General features: G+C 33.7%; 1 protein-coding gene across 1 annotated transcript in view; it reads right to left on the bottom strand.

The window, feature by feature from the left end:
- Nucleotides 1-6: 6 nt before the first annotated feature.
- Nucleotides 7-15,308, bottom strand: part of LOC117122274 (potassium voltage-gated channel subfamily B member 2-like) — a 36,502-nt gene continuing 21,200 nt past the window's right edge. Inside the window, exon 2 of the mRNA XM_033267813.1 lies at nucleotides 7-3,226. Within this exon, the coding sequence (XP_033123704.1) occupies nucleotides 965-3,226 (2,262 nt within the window). The 3' untranslated portion in view covers nucleotides 7-964. The remainder of the gene's footprint in view (nucleotides 3,227-15,308) is intronic.

Here is a 15,308-nt window from a genome sequence, read left to right as displayed (position 1 = left end):
GTTCAACTCCTCATATATATATATATATATTATTAATATACACAAAATAATTAAGTGAGAAACGCAAGAGAATAGACAACACAGTCTTTAATTCAGAAAAGGGATACTTTGTTTGGAACATCAGTTACGCTGAATAAAGAATATTTTGTTCAAGACAAAGTATTCGTTTCCTAAAATAATGTTTCTGTACTGTCCAATGATTTACGATAATAGAATGGCATCCGATATAATTACACTGCTCTGGTAGAAAATATCTATACATAATATGCGTATTGTAGCCTATATCACTTCATATCATTTATAAGTTTTATATTTTTTCCCATTATGTAATATACATTCAGTAAATATACATGCAAGTACATGTGTTAATAGATTGTAAGTGCCACACACATTTCGTTTAATATATAGGCCTCTATGTACATAGACTATCGACGTTTTACAATTTAAAAAAACACTTAAGGCATAAAAGACATGATCTTCTGCAGTGTTGAGGTATAAAGGCAAACCTATACTACTGGGGCATTAATTTCTAGGCTTACTGAATAAATCATTATTTCACTAGTTATCAAATATTTAATGGCGTTATGTTTCACATTTTATATTTTGCTTAATAAAATATTTTCCAGTCTAAAATGCTGTTTCAAATAATTATCTGTTCAGGCTGAATAATAATAATAATAATAATAATAATAATAATAATAATAATAATAATAATAATAATAATAATAATAATAATAATAATAATAATTGTGGATTTATATAGCGCCTCACGTTGACACAACCTTGAGGCGCTTAGCAACAACAGAGCAGAAAAAAACAAGAAGAACCATTGGTGACGTTATATTTCAATATATAGACCTATTGTATTTTTATGATGGGCCATCTGTTGTTACCGGAAGCTTTTTGAATTGACCAAAATGAAGGCATGGCGAACTGAATCATTACATCTAAACTAACGCTGACACTAGCTGCTTTTTTCAACAGGCTGCTGAGGCTTGGACCTTGCAAGTGGCATGTCCCAATCCTCGGAGGCGTAGTGAAACCAAATGGCTTGATTACTCTCATTTCCAGTAGCATGCAAAGTGGACTCATCGAGTGATCGAGACTTCATTTGAGAGCACGTCGTTCCATTGTTTTCTTTACACATTCTTCGTTGACGGTATGCTGTCAGGTCTGGCGACATTCCAAATCTTATATCTTTAACGACGGTCCTTTGCCCATTCTCGGCTATTTTTGTTCTGCCTTCTTTACAGGGATCGGACGCGGTTCTGCTAACATCAGTCCTGTTAGTTCGTTGGCGTGGTGGGGTAGTAATCTGACCATCTGAAGCACAACTGTCACTGGTAGGTTTTGGCTCAGGCGACGATGGCTCTCTTTGCCATGGCTTGTGATTACACAGTCGCAATCCAGTTGTGATGCCACTGAGCAAGCCTGGTCTCATCTTGTTCTTACGACACCTGCCTTTCCCCGCGGATTTCTTTGCAAGTCGTGGTTGAGGACTACCCGTTAGGCTACCCTCCGAATCTGTTGAAGATTCATTATCTTTTTCATCATCTATGGTTACACGTTTTGGTTTTGAACATTTAATACTTTGGATATCAGGACTGGCTGGTGACTTTGGTCTGTCATCACCTGAGCTGAGGGCGGTTCTTAATGCCGGCTTTAGTGATTTCGGTGAGCTGACGGGTCCATTCCCTTCTTGATCAGCTTTTATCCAAGTCGTTGTGTATCCATTATCTAACTTCTGCACCACTACGATACCTTCATCATTATCACCAGCGCCTTCGTTGTCAACGTTGTTCTTGACTTGTTTTAAAGGTGAATGTCTGCGAAGTAGTGGCTCTGTCTCATCGGCTTCCCGTGCGTCATCAGTGGTTGGTGTAACATCGTATTCATTGTGTTGTGGCTGGTAATGTTCATTTTTTGGAATGAGCCTATCACTGCCATCTGATGCAACTTCTGAAGAGATCATGTCCATCCCCCGTTGTCTATTGAGCTGCCCTAAACTTGGTATACGCTGTCTATGAATATATGGATGTAAATCATTAGTATCATACTCATCATGTACATGGCACGTGTTATGACGATGAGGAGACATCTGAACATCCGGGTAGTCAACTGACGTGTATGGATCAGATGCCAAACTACTTGAACTCTGACGGTTAGCGTGATCAGTATAAGTGGTTGAGCTGAGGCTTCGATTTCTAGGATATCTCGGTGGCGGCAATCTGTCAGCGGAGTGACATTTCACATCCACCTCTGGCACGACATGTGTCATTTGAAATTCGAGACCAACAGCTTCGCAACAGGAAGAAGCGTCCTGGTTATTTTCGAGCTTACTACTACATCCTTGAGGTGGCATTCTATTTTCACATGCATTGTTGTCAGCCTTATTCCTTGCTGATTCAATGATAACATCAATCGTAGCGAAGTCAACGTCATTATCACTGCTAACCAAGCTGAGCAAGCTACCATTTTTCTTGGCTTTTTCATAAGCATCGCGTCGTTTCAATGCCTTCTCTTGCTTACTTTGTTCTTTGTAGAATTCAGAAAAGTTATTCACGATAATAGGAATCGGTAGAGCAATGAACAGTACGCCAGAAACACAGCACACTGCACCAATTACCTTTCCAAGTTCTGTAACGGGGTAGATATCTCCGTACCCAACAGTGGTCATTGTAATTGCGGCCCACCAGAAAGCTGCTGGTATGCTTGTGAAATCTGTTTGTGGCTGGTCTTTTTCTGCAAAATACTCCAGGCTGGAAAACAACATTATTCCCAGCGCTAAGAACAAAATGAGCAAGCCAAGTTCCTTGTAACTTCTCTTTAATGTAAACCCTAAGGACTGTAGGCCGGTGGAGTGTCTAGCCAATTTCAGAATCCGTAGAATTCGCATAATACGGAAAATCTGGATGATTCTCCGTACATTATCGAATTTTAGGACCTGTTCGTTGGTAACGAAGAGGGTGATATAAAATGGTAAGATAGCCATAAGATCGATCATGTTCAGCACACCTTTGAAGAACTTCCATTTATCAGGTGCTGATACCAAACGTAGAACGTACTCAAAGGTGAACCAGGCAATGCACACCTTTTCGACCATAACAAGATGTTCGTTTTCATGTTCGTCTCCATTTTCATCAATTACTGTAAAGTTATCAATTGTATTCAATGAAAGTCCTATTGTTGATAACACAATGAATAGTATCGATATTACTGCTACCACCTGAAAGACAAAAAAAGATTGTATTAAACAAACAATTTTTAATTTATTCATTTTAAAATGCTTCAAAGTAAAATTGGTGTTAAATTGTAATTATCAAAATAGTAATTATGACATTGAATTTTTAATTGAGGCTTGTCATATCTGAATATTGTAGGTGACAAAAATAAATTTAAGTAAAAAATTATCACATTATAGGTTTGTGTATTTTCAGAGTACAATACAATATACCGTAATATTCAAATAAACGCCCCCTTCAGAGACTCATTTGGAATAAACGCCTTCTTTGAATAAACTGCCCGGGGTGTTTATTTTTTCCTCGAATAACAACCACCCCTACCCCACAACCCCCACACCCTAATTGACTTTAAACAAAACTGATAAAAGCAACATCATTCTCAACACATTCTATTAATATTCTAACTTCAGTAGAATTACAATTTGTCTAACATGATTTGGATCAATAAGTCTTTATAATCACGCAATAACACATTTTAACGGTAATTTATTGGGGGTTTCTTGAGTGTACACGTATTAATTTTAAGCTAAAAATACAAACCCCCCTCAAAAACCATTCTGAACAATAAACGTCCGGAGCGTTTCTTCGAATAGATACGGTATGTACCTTTCATTGCACTGTTATTTTGAAGGAGTTATTCTGTACCTAAAAAAGGTACAGAATAACTCCTTTCGAGTTAAAATAACTCCTTCAAAATAACAGTGTGGCCATCAGTAATAAGAACAAGAAAGAATGTAGTCTTTGACACTTGAAAGCAATGCCGAGCCAGCTATTAGGACAGTTGGGACAGTCCCGCACAATTGTTTATTGGGTCCACATTATAAAAAGGATGGGTCCACATTTTCAAAGAATGGTTCTTGTGGAGGGGCGCAATGAGCGTTTTCTTTAAACGGATACCGGCGCTTTAAAGTTTTCATTATTATTATTATTATTATTATTATTATTATTAAATATTATTTAATAATAATAATAATAATATTTAATAATAATAATAATATTATTATTATTAAATACGTTTTATACACAAAATGAGACCACTTTTTTGAAAAATGGGTAAAGATTTATCATATCTATGTGTAAAATGGTACAACTTTTAAGGAAATTTGTCCACATTATTTGAATTTACGCGTAAAATGGGTCCACTCTGGTATTGACCCGCACTAATTGAAAATTCTGGCTACGGCATTGCATGAAAGTTTAAAAAGTGAAAAAGCGGACCAGTGAACCTATCGTATACACCGGTATTGTGCTTACCTTGAGAAATATTGGTGAGACAGCAAAATTGACATAGTAGCTTGATATCAAATTACTAGATAATTAATGATTTTATTGCATTTATCAGGAAAAAGCCTCCCCGAAGTACTAAAGTTCCCATTTTTTTTAGTATACTGCGCCTGCACAGATATATACTATGCCGTAGTTGTAGAATTTTCTGTAAAATGGAATGTGTTAAGGGTTCATTATCTGTAAAATAGAAAGCATTTAGGGTCCATTTCGGTTAATTTCATTTGACAGGCATGCCAAGCCGGGTGCCAAGTAGGCCTACAGCGTGAAAGTTTTTAATAATAATAATAATATTTTAATCTTAATTTTGACAGATGACCAGTGGCTGATAGCACCTTCTCCGATAATGGACTATGTTTAGAGTAATTTTTACCCGTTTGAATTTAGATGTAGCATTGTCAAGAAACATAGTACCTGTAAAACGCTAGATTCTGCAGTATATTCATGCTTCTACCAGTAGCTTATTTTTGTCATGATCAAAGTAAAACCATATATACTGCCCTCTATTGATTACTCTGTCTGAAAGCCTGAAATGCGATTAGAATATTTGACAAATTTTGTTTGCAGTTTGAAGTAAATTGAAACTGTGTTTTCAAGCGCATTTTGTCAGATCCAAAGATCATGGTAAAATCTCCGTCAAGTAATTAAAATCACTGCCGATGACTTATTATCAGGAAACTTTACCACCATAAGATAGTATAATACATACTCAAAGTATCGAAATGCACGCCATCGTTATCACCACCATCATTGTTATCGATTTCATCGTCATCACCATTATAATGAACAGCTCATTATTTTCACCATTATCACCACTTTTATTATCGTCATCATCAGCACCAGCAGCAGCAAAATTAAAATTGTAAATGTATAATGTCTGTAAATGACCTAGATAATGAATTGAAATCTAAATCAAGGCCTAGGCAATTTTAAGATAAAACTAGTCTCAATCTTTCAATTAATTTTAAGCCAAAAGCATTACTTCACGACAACTGGCACACTATTTTGTAAGCGCTCACATATCTTGACACTTTTCCATAAATTTATTTCATATTTATATAAGTTTAACTTAACTTCACTATTACATTATTGATTGAATGATTATATTACCTAAAGTTCGGTAGATAGGCCTATAGGTGATTTAGGCTTAATATAAATTTACACATTTCTCAGCACGGGTCTAATTTTAATCGTGTTCACAGTGCAAATTGATTTGTCAATATTTTGGCATGTCACATGTTTTCCTTTAATAAAATTTGATAGTGTGGACAGGGCCTAATTAAGCGACAAAGAATACGACGTCACAGGGAGCTGAAGATGTCGCACATTGTGAATGGCACGACAACAAAACTTGTATCCCGAATGAACATAAAGAAAACTGTTACTGTGGAAACCGAGGATGACAAGATTTCCTAATGGTTGTGAAGTGCATGTAGAAGAAGCTATAACGCGCTATTGCCCACCATTATTCTTAAACATCCAACTACTTATTTATGACATGCAAACAGCCTAATTTAGTATTAAATTACACTGCGCCTGCTGTACAGTATCTTGGTTTACTGTACGTGCGACTATCACATAAAAGGCACATTAAAGAGCCTGTATGTTATAAATAAGATAATATCTTGCAATATAATTTAAAAATAATTTGTGATAATGCTGAAAAAGCAATTCTCAAAAAACATGAAATGTGCCGATTTGGAAGATATTAGTAATACAACAATGTACACATTACTCAATTATAGTATTAGTAAATAGTAATAGTATAAACGAATACTAAAGCAGTTTAAAACACGAATGGAAATTATGTTGGGTTTTTGATAATGGAAATCGCATGAGCTTGACATACTAGAAACGTTTGTGTTAGACACCGATGCGGTGTGTTTGATATTGTAGGAAGCGGATGTGTGGCATAAGCAACGTGTGTGTAAGTGTGGCATGGCATGGAAATGTGGCGAGGTTTGACACAGGGTAAGTAGAGCAGTCACTCCATAGAGTGCATACATCCGACATGTGCCTGAATACCAATAATAGGCAAATCGTGTATAATGGGCGAGACTGTAACATACTTTTTTTAAAACTGTGTGAAATAATGGAATCGCCAATCATATACACATTATTTTCTTGAATGCTGCAGAATACCCTCAAGAAAATAATTGAACCATTCGTCGTATTTAGGCACATTGTTTTCTTGAGCGATGCGTGAATACATGGTGCGATTCCATTATTTTCTGTTATGCTCGAGAGTAAAAATTATAAATTGTCTTCTTTGCGGAGGTAACAAAAACATTTTACTGTAAATTACCTCACTTAAGAGATGAAGGGCTGTAGAATTACATTCATTATTTTTATGTATTAAGAGTAGGTGGTAATTACTGTATTAATTGAAATTTTTGTTTTAAGAAAATTACTTAATCAGGTTGACGCATGTAAATATCTAAACCATTTAAGATAATAATTACAAAAATAATTATAATACAAATGTATCTTTGTTTTTGTAATTAAGATAATAATTACAAAAACAAAGATACTTTATATCTAAAAGTGAAATATCTAAATTAATTAAATTGATTAGTTAGACCGACGTTGTAGTAATTTCCAAAATTCCAATTAATGAAAACAATTCCACAACGAAACTCTGAAATGCTATTGACCAGTGTTAAAAACCATAACATTCCTTTTAATACTGAAAGCAGAAAGCGCAGGTTCGAAGCACGGATGGGAGCAAACTCACAGATTCATTTTTGTTAAAGTTTACTTGCTTTATTACGTAGTACGTACGTAGTCTAATTGGCCACTGTTAAACACAGTGTATCTAAGTTACAGATATCAAAAATAATACCGGTACTGATGATATATTAATTATAAATATATAATTATTCTCTTCATCATCATCATCATTGTCGTCGTCATCATACTGGTAATTATCATTATCATCACCATTTCATTATTTAAATTTTCATTTGATAACCCCTTATAACATAAATGTCAAGATGGATGAGTGTATGCATGCGCTTCCACTTACAACAACGAGATACAACACTTACAAAAACAAACACACAACAATAATGATGGAAGTAGAGCAAGTTAGGAAAACGAGTATAGTATTAAGAAATCGTTTGACTAGATTAATATTAGATACGTCATACAGATCGGATGGGAGATCATTACAGATTCATCCACCAAAAAAAAAAAATATATATATATATATATTGCGGGGAAATGAAACACTTAATAATAATCATGACGTAATAGTAGGTAATATGAAGAAGATGAAAATGTTTGTTGTACGTGCTGGAATGCGTTGTTATAGAACCTATATCAAAAGGATAAGAAGAAAGTGAAAAGTATACTGACTGCTGCAAATCTGACAACTTGAACACACTGTTGAATTTATGTTATTTCCATTAATATTATGTAGCGAATTGCTATGGTGGTGATCCCAGGAACTGACACACACATAGACCTTCCAAACGTAATGTGACTGCAAATGATGACTATAGAGTGTTTGAATTAAATGAATTGAATGGTGAATATGGTACCGTAGTATTCAAAACTGTTGACACAATTTTAACCTTCTTATTCAAACCTTTAGTAAACCAATATCAGCCACGATAAGTAGCGTCTAGCATTAAGCATTAGGCCTATGCTTGTTTTGATACCGGCTGATATATCCCACACTGATGGAACTCACCTAAAGTTACTTGCAAGTTCACTCACACTACAACCGGCTCAGTCAAAAATTAAACATAAGAATCTCAGTCGAACACAGGCGAAGAGGTTTGATACCAAGGGCCTGTCATTTTTTTTAGCAATTCTTTAGGTTTAGCATCTGAAACATATACTACCTATTCCAAAGACAGAGTTTACAAGGTTAGCAAATAATGTCTTAGCGTTTCTTAAACAATCTATGTGGGATTTCACGATCATTAATATATTAATATTATTATATTATTATTATTATTAATAATAATAATCAGCATATTACTATGTAATTATCATTATTATTATGCCTTAGCAATTCAATTATGAACAGTAGATAGTCTGGATTTACCCTTAGTTCAGCCTACTTTATTTTTGCCAAACATTTGTCATTTTTATTGTCAACATGGCATTTCCACTTAAGGCTGTGACGTCAAAATTATTCTTTTGGGAGATATATATGGTGACTTGCTTCAAGGGATTTTAATTATGAGAATTTGATTAAGACTGATCAACGAATAGAAACAAGCTTCACAGATCTTAACCAGCGTCTCAAACGAGTTATGGACATACCAGTAATGTTAGAACAATATAAGCTTAACGAAATACAACAGTGACAGCATTACTGTTGTATGTTACGTTATTGGTTTTTCATGTAAGAGTTCTGTTGTTCTGATTAGGCCTACTAGAATATAATATAGAGATAATAATATCAGATTTGTTCTTAATATACACTGTAGTTTAACATTGTATCAATCTTCACTAGTGTAAATGTAAACGAGGATAAACATGTACATTGGCCAAATACTGTGTACTATCCAAACACAATTTGTGATTGTGATTATTTTTTCTACTGTAACGTTTTTATATGGCCGGGGCCCCACGTTCGCCGGTCACCCTCGGTAAATAAAGTTGAATAAAATATAGATAAACTATAAAAAACAATTTGCTATTTTCCCTTTAATAATTGATGAGTTTTAGTATAGGCTTAACAATGTAAATTTATTACTAATTGTAATTTATAAGCATCATATTCACCGAGACTCAGTTTATAGCCCACCTCATAATTCCATCTTATACTGGGTGAGTATACTTACTATGCCATGAAAATATGTAAAATAAAGGCCGTGGCTATTTTTAGCTGTTAAAATACAAAGGATTGTATTGATGAGTTAGTGAAGTCGCACTCCAACACTAATCTCGGAGTTAAATCTAGAAAAAATTATAATTTGTGGTATAGGCCTAGATAAAATATAGAGCTGAGACATAAACGTAATAGTACGTCACTAGCCTACTCGCTTTCCGTATTATTTCGCTTTATAATAGACTAACTAGGATACATAAAAAAATTACAGTTTTCCAGTTTATCATTGTTGATCATAATTTTGTAACAGTCAAGATGTTTGAATTTTAGAATCATTATGATTTGCATCATTTTTTCTGAGATTTCATTTCCTTCTGAGATGTTTAGACATATGTTAAACTTATTAGTGAACCTTATGATTTGTTTGACGGATTGTGCTGTGTTGTTACAGCTTTCGCTGTTGCAAGTATTTGGCAAAAGCAGTTTGAGGATAATGGAGACGTATCCCACACGAACCAAACTACCTGTATGTTTGCATCAAAATTATGTTCGCGTCGAACATAAACCTCCCTGCATAAACCATGTAAAACGGTAGTATCAACATAGGTGCTATTTATTTATACGTCAATGATTAATGCTTTGTTGGGGGCATTTTGGCACCAAGATACTGACGACTTTGGAATAATTATATGCTATTGTTCCACAAGAAATTTAGGGACAAAGTTATTGTTGGTTTCATGGAGAAATAAGTCTAAAAGTCATAAAATTATTAGCAAACGGTTTTTATGTTGACAACATCGTGTTTGATAACCTATTAAATCTTGAGGACATTGACTCAAACTAAACTGAGCGTACAGTTCTGTTGTCGGCAGAATCCAGGTCATTCTCCGATACGTCAAGTATTCATTAATTTACTAAGTTTGGTTCGGCATAGATGTTAAGCCGTTGATTCTATGAGGGATTGAACATCTGTAGAGACTACCTTAATCATACACGTATGTTAAATTATCTGATCCAGTACCATTGTAGCATTTATCTCTCAGCATAAATGAAATTAGTTTTGCACAAGGAATGCTTTTAAAATGAAAAAAAAAAGACTTATTCCTAAATTATTCATAACAATAAAGTGTCTTGTATATTTATCGGCATTCATCAATACTTTGTACAGTACCGTTTTCCTCGAATGAAAGCCTATGAGGCTGATTATAGAGGAGGGTATTTAAATGGCCCGGGGATAGGTAAAAGTGGTTCATAAATGTATCCTTATCTTTTGAGTAATGAGAATAAATTTAATTAATTATTTTCAAATTTTAAAATATTGTTTTTGCGTTTTGCAATAATGTAAGGTGTAACTCCTAATCAATATAAGTATTTAATTCTGTAAAAATAGCTTTAAGTATTCTCTGCCTTATTGTTTTGCTTTCATTCTTTACAGGTCATTATTTGCCATTTTCCAAAAAAAAAAACAAAAAACGACAAAATATAGGATCCACTGATTATTCGCAAATAGAATATGAGTATGGTGACTCAGAAGAATGACAAACGTGAGGCCAAAATTCATTCTAGTTTTCAAATATTTAAAAAAAAACGAATATAGTCCTTGATGTGACGACTTAACTACCAGAATCAAAAATCAAAACGAAAGATAAATTCTGACCAGTCAATAATCATTGTGTTGTCTCCTACATTATATATCTGCCTACCTTTTTCTGATTGGTTTTCTTTTGATTTCTGATAGTTAAGTATTAATAATAATTGTCACCATCATGGACTAATTCATTCTTGATAATGTTCTAATAACGAACAAAACGTAGAATCAATTATGGCCTCACGTTTTTCATTCTTCAGAGTCATCATACTCATATTCTAATGGAAAAATATACTTTAGATATTAAAAATATTGTTTTTGTAAATATTTTCTTTTAAACATGAGATCATTCATAATTATGTCAGTCGAGGCAGGATCATGTTGTTCAATACAACTATGAACTGAAATATGTACAGCAATTACCTTCTTTCGTTCCTCTTGTTGGGGTTCCAATTTTTAAGAACATTTCATTTTGGTGCTGATCCCACTTATAATTACATGTCGTCCGTTATCGAACAATCCAAATGTTATTTTGTCTTAATATCGAGTCATGGAGTACATACTAAAAACATAAACTCTGTGTGTTCACTTTAGGCACAAAAGTAATAGGTGATTGTTCAATATCGTATGTTTAAGATTGGTTTTCATTTTATGAGCCGACTAAGCTGTTAAATGATTTATTAATCGAATCGAGTGTAGCAATCTCAGAAATTATCTTTTAATCTCAACTAATTCAACTGTAGTCCGGACTTTATTCAATAAGTAACATAATGGTATTATAAAGCCTACGTGTTTTGAATCTACTTCTAGAGCGTTGTCAGCAGATTATGATGTCATGGCTGATTTTTAAAAAACATTTTAACGAATGTTTTAATCACTTTTAAGCCTGTAGCACCCACCACATTGTAAATAATAATACACTATTATAAGTGGTGAGTTTCTGGTTGTATTCTTAGCGATGTCGTTTTAAATTCATAAGGTAAGCATGCTAGCAATACATTTACACACAAGTTCACCAACAAAAAAAAATAGGCATGAGATATTAAAAACAAGTCACAACTGACAAAAAATGGCTTCCTGAACAAACAAAAGAAAAAATGAAAAACAGAGAAGATGAGGAGGTGTTGATATTTAGGTCTAAATCATTCTGGTATAAGCTCAGCAGCTGAAAATATATTGTAGGTTTGACAGTACAAGAGTTATAACTGAATACTTGTTAATGTTTCTAAAATAATGTGATAAGCCCAACATTAATAAAGTATTTTCAGTTCAAGCTTGGTAATAAATAAAAAATAAATAATACTAGAACTAATAATTGGTATTATAATATCTGCACATAATTTATTCATGCATTCATTCATTCATTAATCCATTTTTTACACTTGATAGAAATGTTATTCAAATGTAACATAATACTAAAACAAATTATCAATTAATTACTATCATCACCACTATCATCACATTCTCATCATTGTTATTTTTATTATTAATTATCATCACCATCATCATCATTACCATCCAATCAATAATATTCATCATTAATTTCATTAACAACTAATTAATAATTAACTAGCATCATCACTATTACCATTTTCATCAGTGTTATTTTTATTATTAATTATCATCATCATTACCATTATCATTAATCATCACATCATTATCATTGCCATTGTTATTGTATAGGTGTAATTTTGCCCTACCTGACGTGAAAATGTACCGAATACTCAGTACATTTGAAAACAACTGCGAAAAAAATCGCAAGTTGTTCTCGGGTGGGACTCGAACCCACGATCTACAGATTGTTATTTTTAACAATTTTTAACTATTTGCCATTGTTATTGTTATTAACTGGAGGTTTAGCATATAGGTTAAACACTGAGAGGGATGACAACTTTATTGCCAATGAAATGAGAATCATTCCATAGAAAAAAATAAATAAAAAAACAAACTTTTGTTACATTAGACTCAAAACGTATTTTTTACTATCGTCAAAGATGGGATAAACTCGACAGACAACCACTTGAATGAGTTCTTTTTATGTTGCACCGACATGAAAGGATCAATTAAGTGAACATTGATCTTTGAGCGAGCCGCTTTAAGTAACCGTTCTTTCTCATAGGCACTCATCTGTGCCGAATACGGTAGGTACCCTACTGCACATACTGTCAAAAAAAGTTAGGGCATGAAGAGGGAAGCTGAATCACTCTGGAAAGTAACAATTTAGCTGTCGACAAAATTATACAAGAAGATTTTTACTGCACTGATAAATATAACAAACTTAGTGTCTTTCAGCTTATGGAGACGATGACGATTAGTTCTCCTATTTGATAAATAAGATGTTTTTGGTTTTACAACTATGGTAAGGTCTATAACGTAATGACCTCATATAAAGTTATCTGCACGTTCTCATAGGACGTACATTTGGTCCGAACGTAAGCCTACGCTGTGTAGAACGCAGACGGTTACAAATGAGGAGTTTTACATCAACGTCGTCCCGCAAATTGAAAGATCCCTAATATCCTTTATTAATTTAGGCCTGTGACAAGTTGATTGAACTTTGTATCGTCATAGTATTTACCAAATTTAATCTGGATATTTAATTTCCCTAGGCGTTAAGTTCGCAATCTGTAGTGTCATCAATTAGTAAAGCTGGCACACGTTTCTAGTCAAGCAAGGATAAATTATGGGAAATGGAAATGCTGACAACAAAATATACAAGATATATTGTAATTACAAGAGCTTTATAAGGCCCTATCAAATTAATAAGAGGTGCCTACTCCATCATATATAATATATCATGTTCGTACAACTACGATACATGAACGTAATATGTACAAACTAAAATTACGAAAGACACGACAAAATGTTGCTTAATACAACTAAATGTTGCTTCATAGACTGGCTCCTCCAAAATATATACTCTATACTAAACCGTGCATTGAATATAACTTAGAAATGAAGTTGATGTCTCTAAAAGCAATCTGTGTGGCAAGCCACGTCATCGTGGCATGCTAGTTCCTGAAGCAATCATGTTTTTGAATGCATAATGGTTACTCCTTTAACAAGGACGATTAACGATTAAATCATTTCAGGACCGTGTTCAATATTATTTTTTATATTTGCATCCGATAAATATTGGTTTATACACCACTGACACATCAAGTACGTGTAGGCCTACTACGTATCAATTCACAGACGATCGATGTCCACTACTAAATCCATGTTAATAAAATTATTCATCCACGTGAGTGTTCCCTAATGCAAAGTACTGTACTGTAGATTATTTGGCACTAGCACTGTACAGCTAAAATATTTAGATACTGTTAGATTGTGGTTGGTATTAGTTTGCCAAACCACAATAAACATGTATTTGTAAATCATATGTACGTAAGTACTTATGTACTGTAAACATTTTTTGTGGCCTAAGGATCCTACCTCTAACTATATAATTAAAAGCAGATACAGTGACCTATTTTTCTCCTTCTAATATTGATTAAGTAGAAACAGACAAAAATCATACATAATGTTACCTGAAAAATAATGATATATTCGTTAATTGGGCGTGAGTAACATGCATCTTAAACAATAGGTCTAAGTATCAAAGCGTTTTATATAAATGGCGAAGCACTTTCATTGATGAAAGTTGAATTTTCCATTTTCTAAAGAAAAGAAAAACAGATTATTCTAGGCAATTTTTTTTAGATTAATTTCCATTATGTATAAAGTACACAAAAGAACAATGATCATTATAGTAGGCCTATCTAAAAAAAGACGGAGATGACTTGCTTTTTGTGAGGATAAAATATATTACTGTATTACAATTTGAACGGACTGAGTAAGCCTACTACTGTATTTGCATATTATACATGAAGTTGAGTTGGTGGCGTTTCTTGTTTGGAATATTGGAACAGAATGGAAGTAGTTGGTCAAAGTCTATAATTAGATCGCTTTGGTGTTACATTTTAGATAGGCTAAACGATATTTTGTTATAAATAGTTCAGTTATAACAGGGGCGAACCATTCAACTCTTCAATCTGAGAGCGGACTTTAAGCCGGTTTTCCACTAGGCGAACTTATTCGCGCGAATCAAAGCGTCGGTTCGCTTCCTGAGTTCTGATTGGTTGCGCATTAATTTTTTCGCTTCGCAAAAACTCCGATAGATGTGAATGCGCATGCGCATGAACGACGCTTTCGATTCGCGCGAATAAATTCGTCTAGTGAAAAACCGACTTTTTAGGACGTGCTTTTAATCTACCAATCAGAAATGATGAAAAGGATTGAAGATTATAATAATAATAATAATGAAAACTTTTAAAGCGCCGGTATCCGTTTAAACTATTAAGTAAAAATATTGAACGAGTTGCAAATATCAACGTCGGTTCGCTTCATGAGTTCTGAGTGGTTGCGC

Source organism: Anneissia japonica, unplaced genomic scaffold, assembly GCF_011630105.1.
Source record: "Anneissia japonica isolate Jap-2015-1 unplaced genomic scaffold, ASM1163010v1 scaffold287708_len1499824_cov190, whole genome shotgun sequence".
In the NCBI taxonomy this organism is placed as follows: Eukaryota; Metazoa; Echinodermata; class Crinoidea; order Comatulida; family Comatulidae; genus Anneissia; species Anneissia japonica.
The sequence above is the reverse complement of the archived record's forward strand: the minus strand, read 5'-3'. Positions and strand labels throughout refer to the sequence as shown.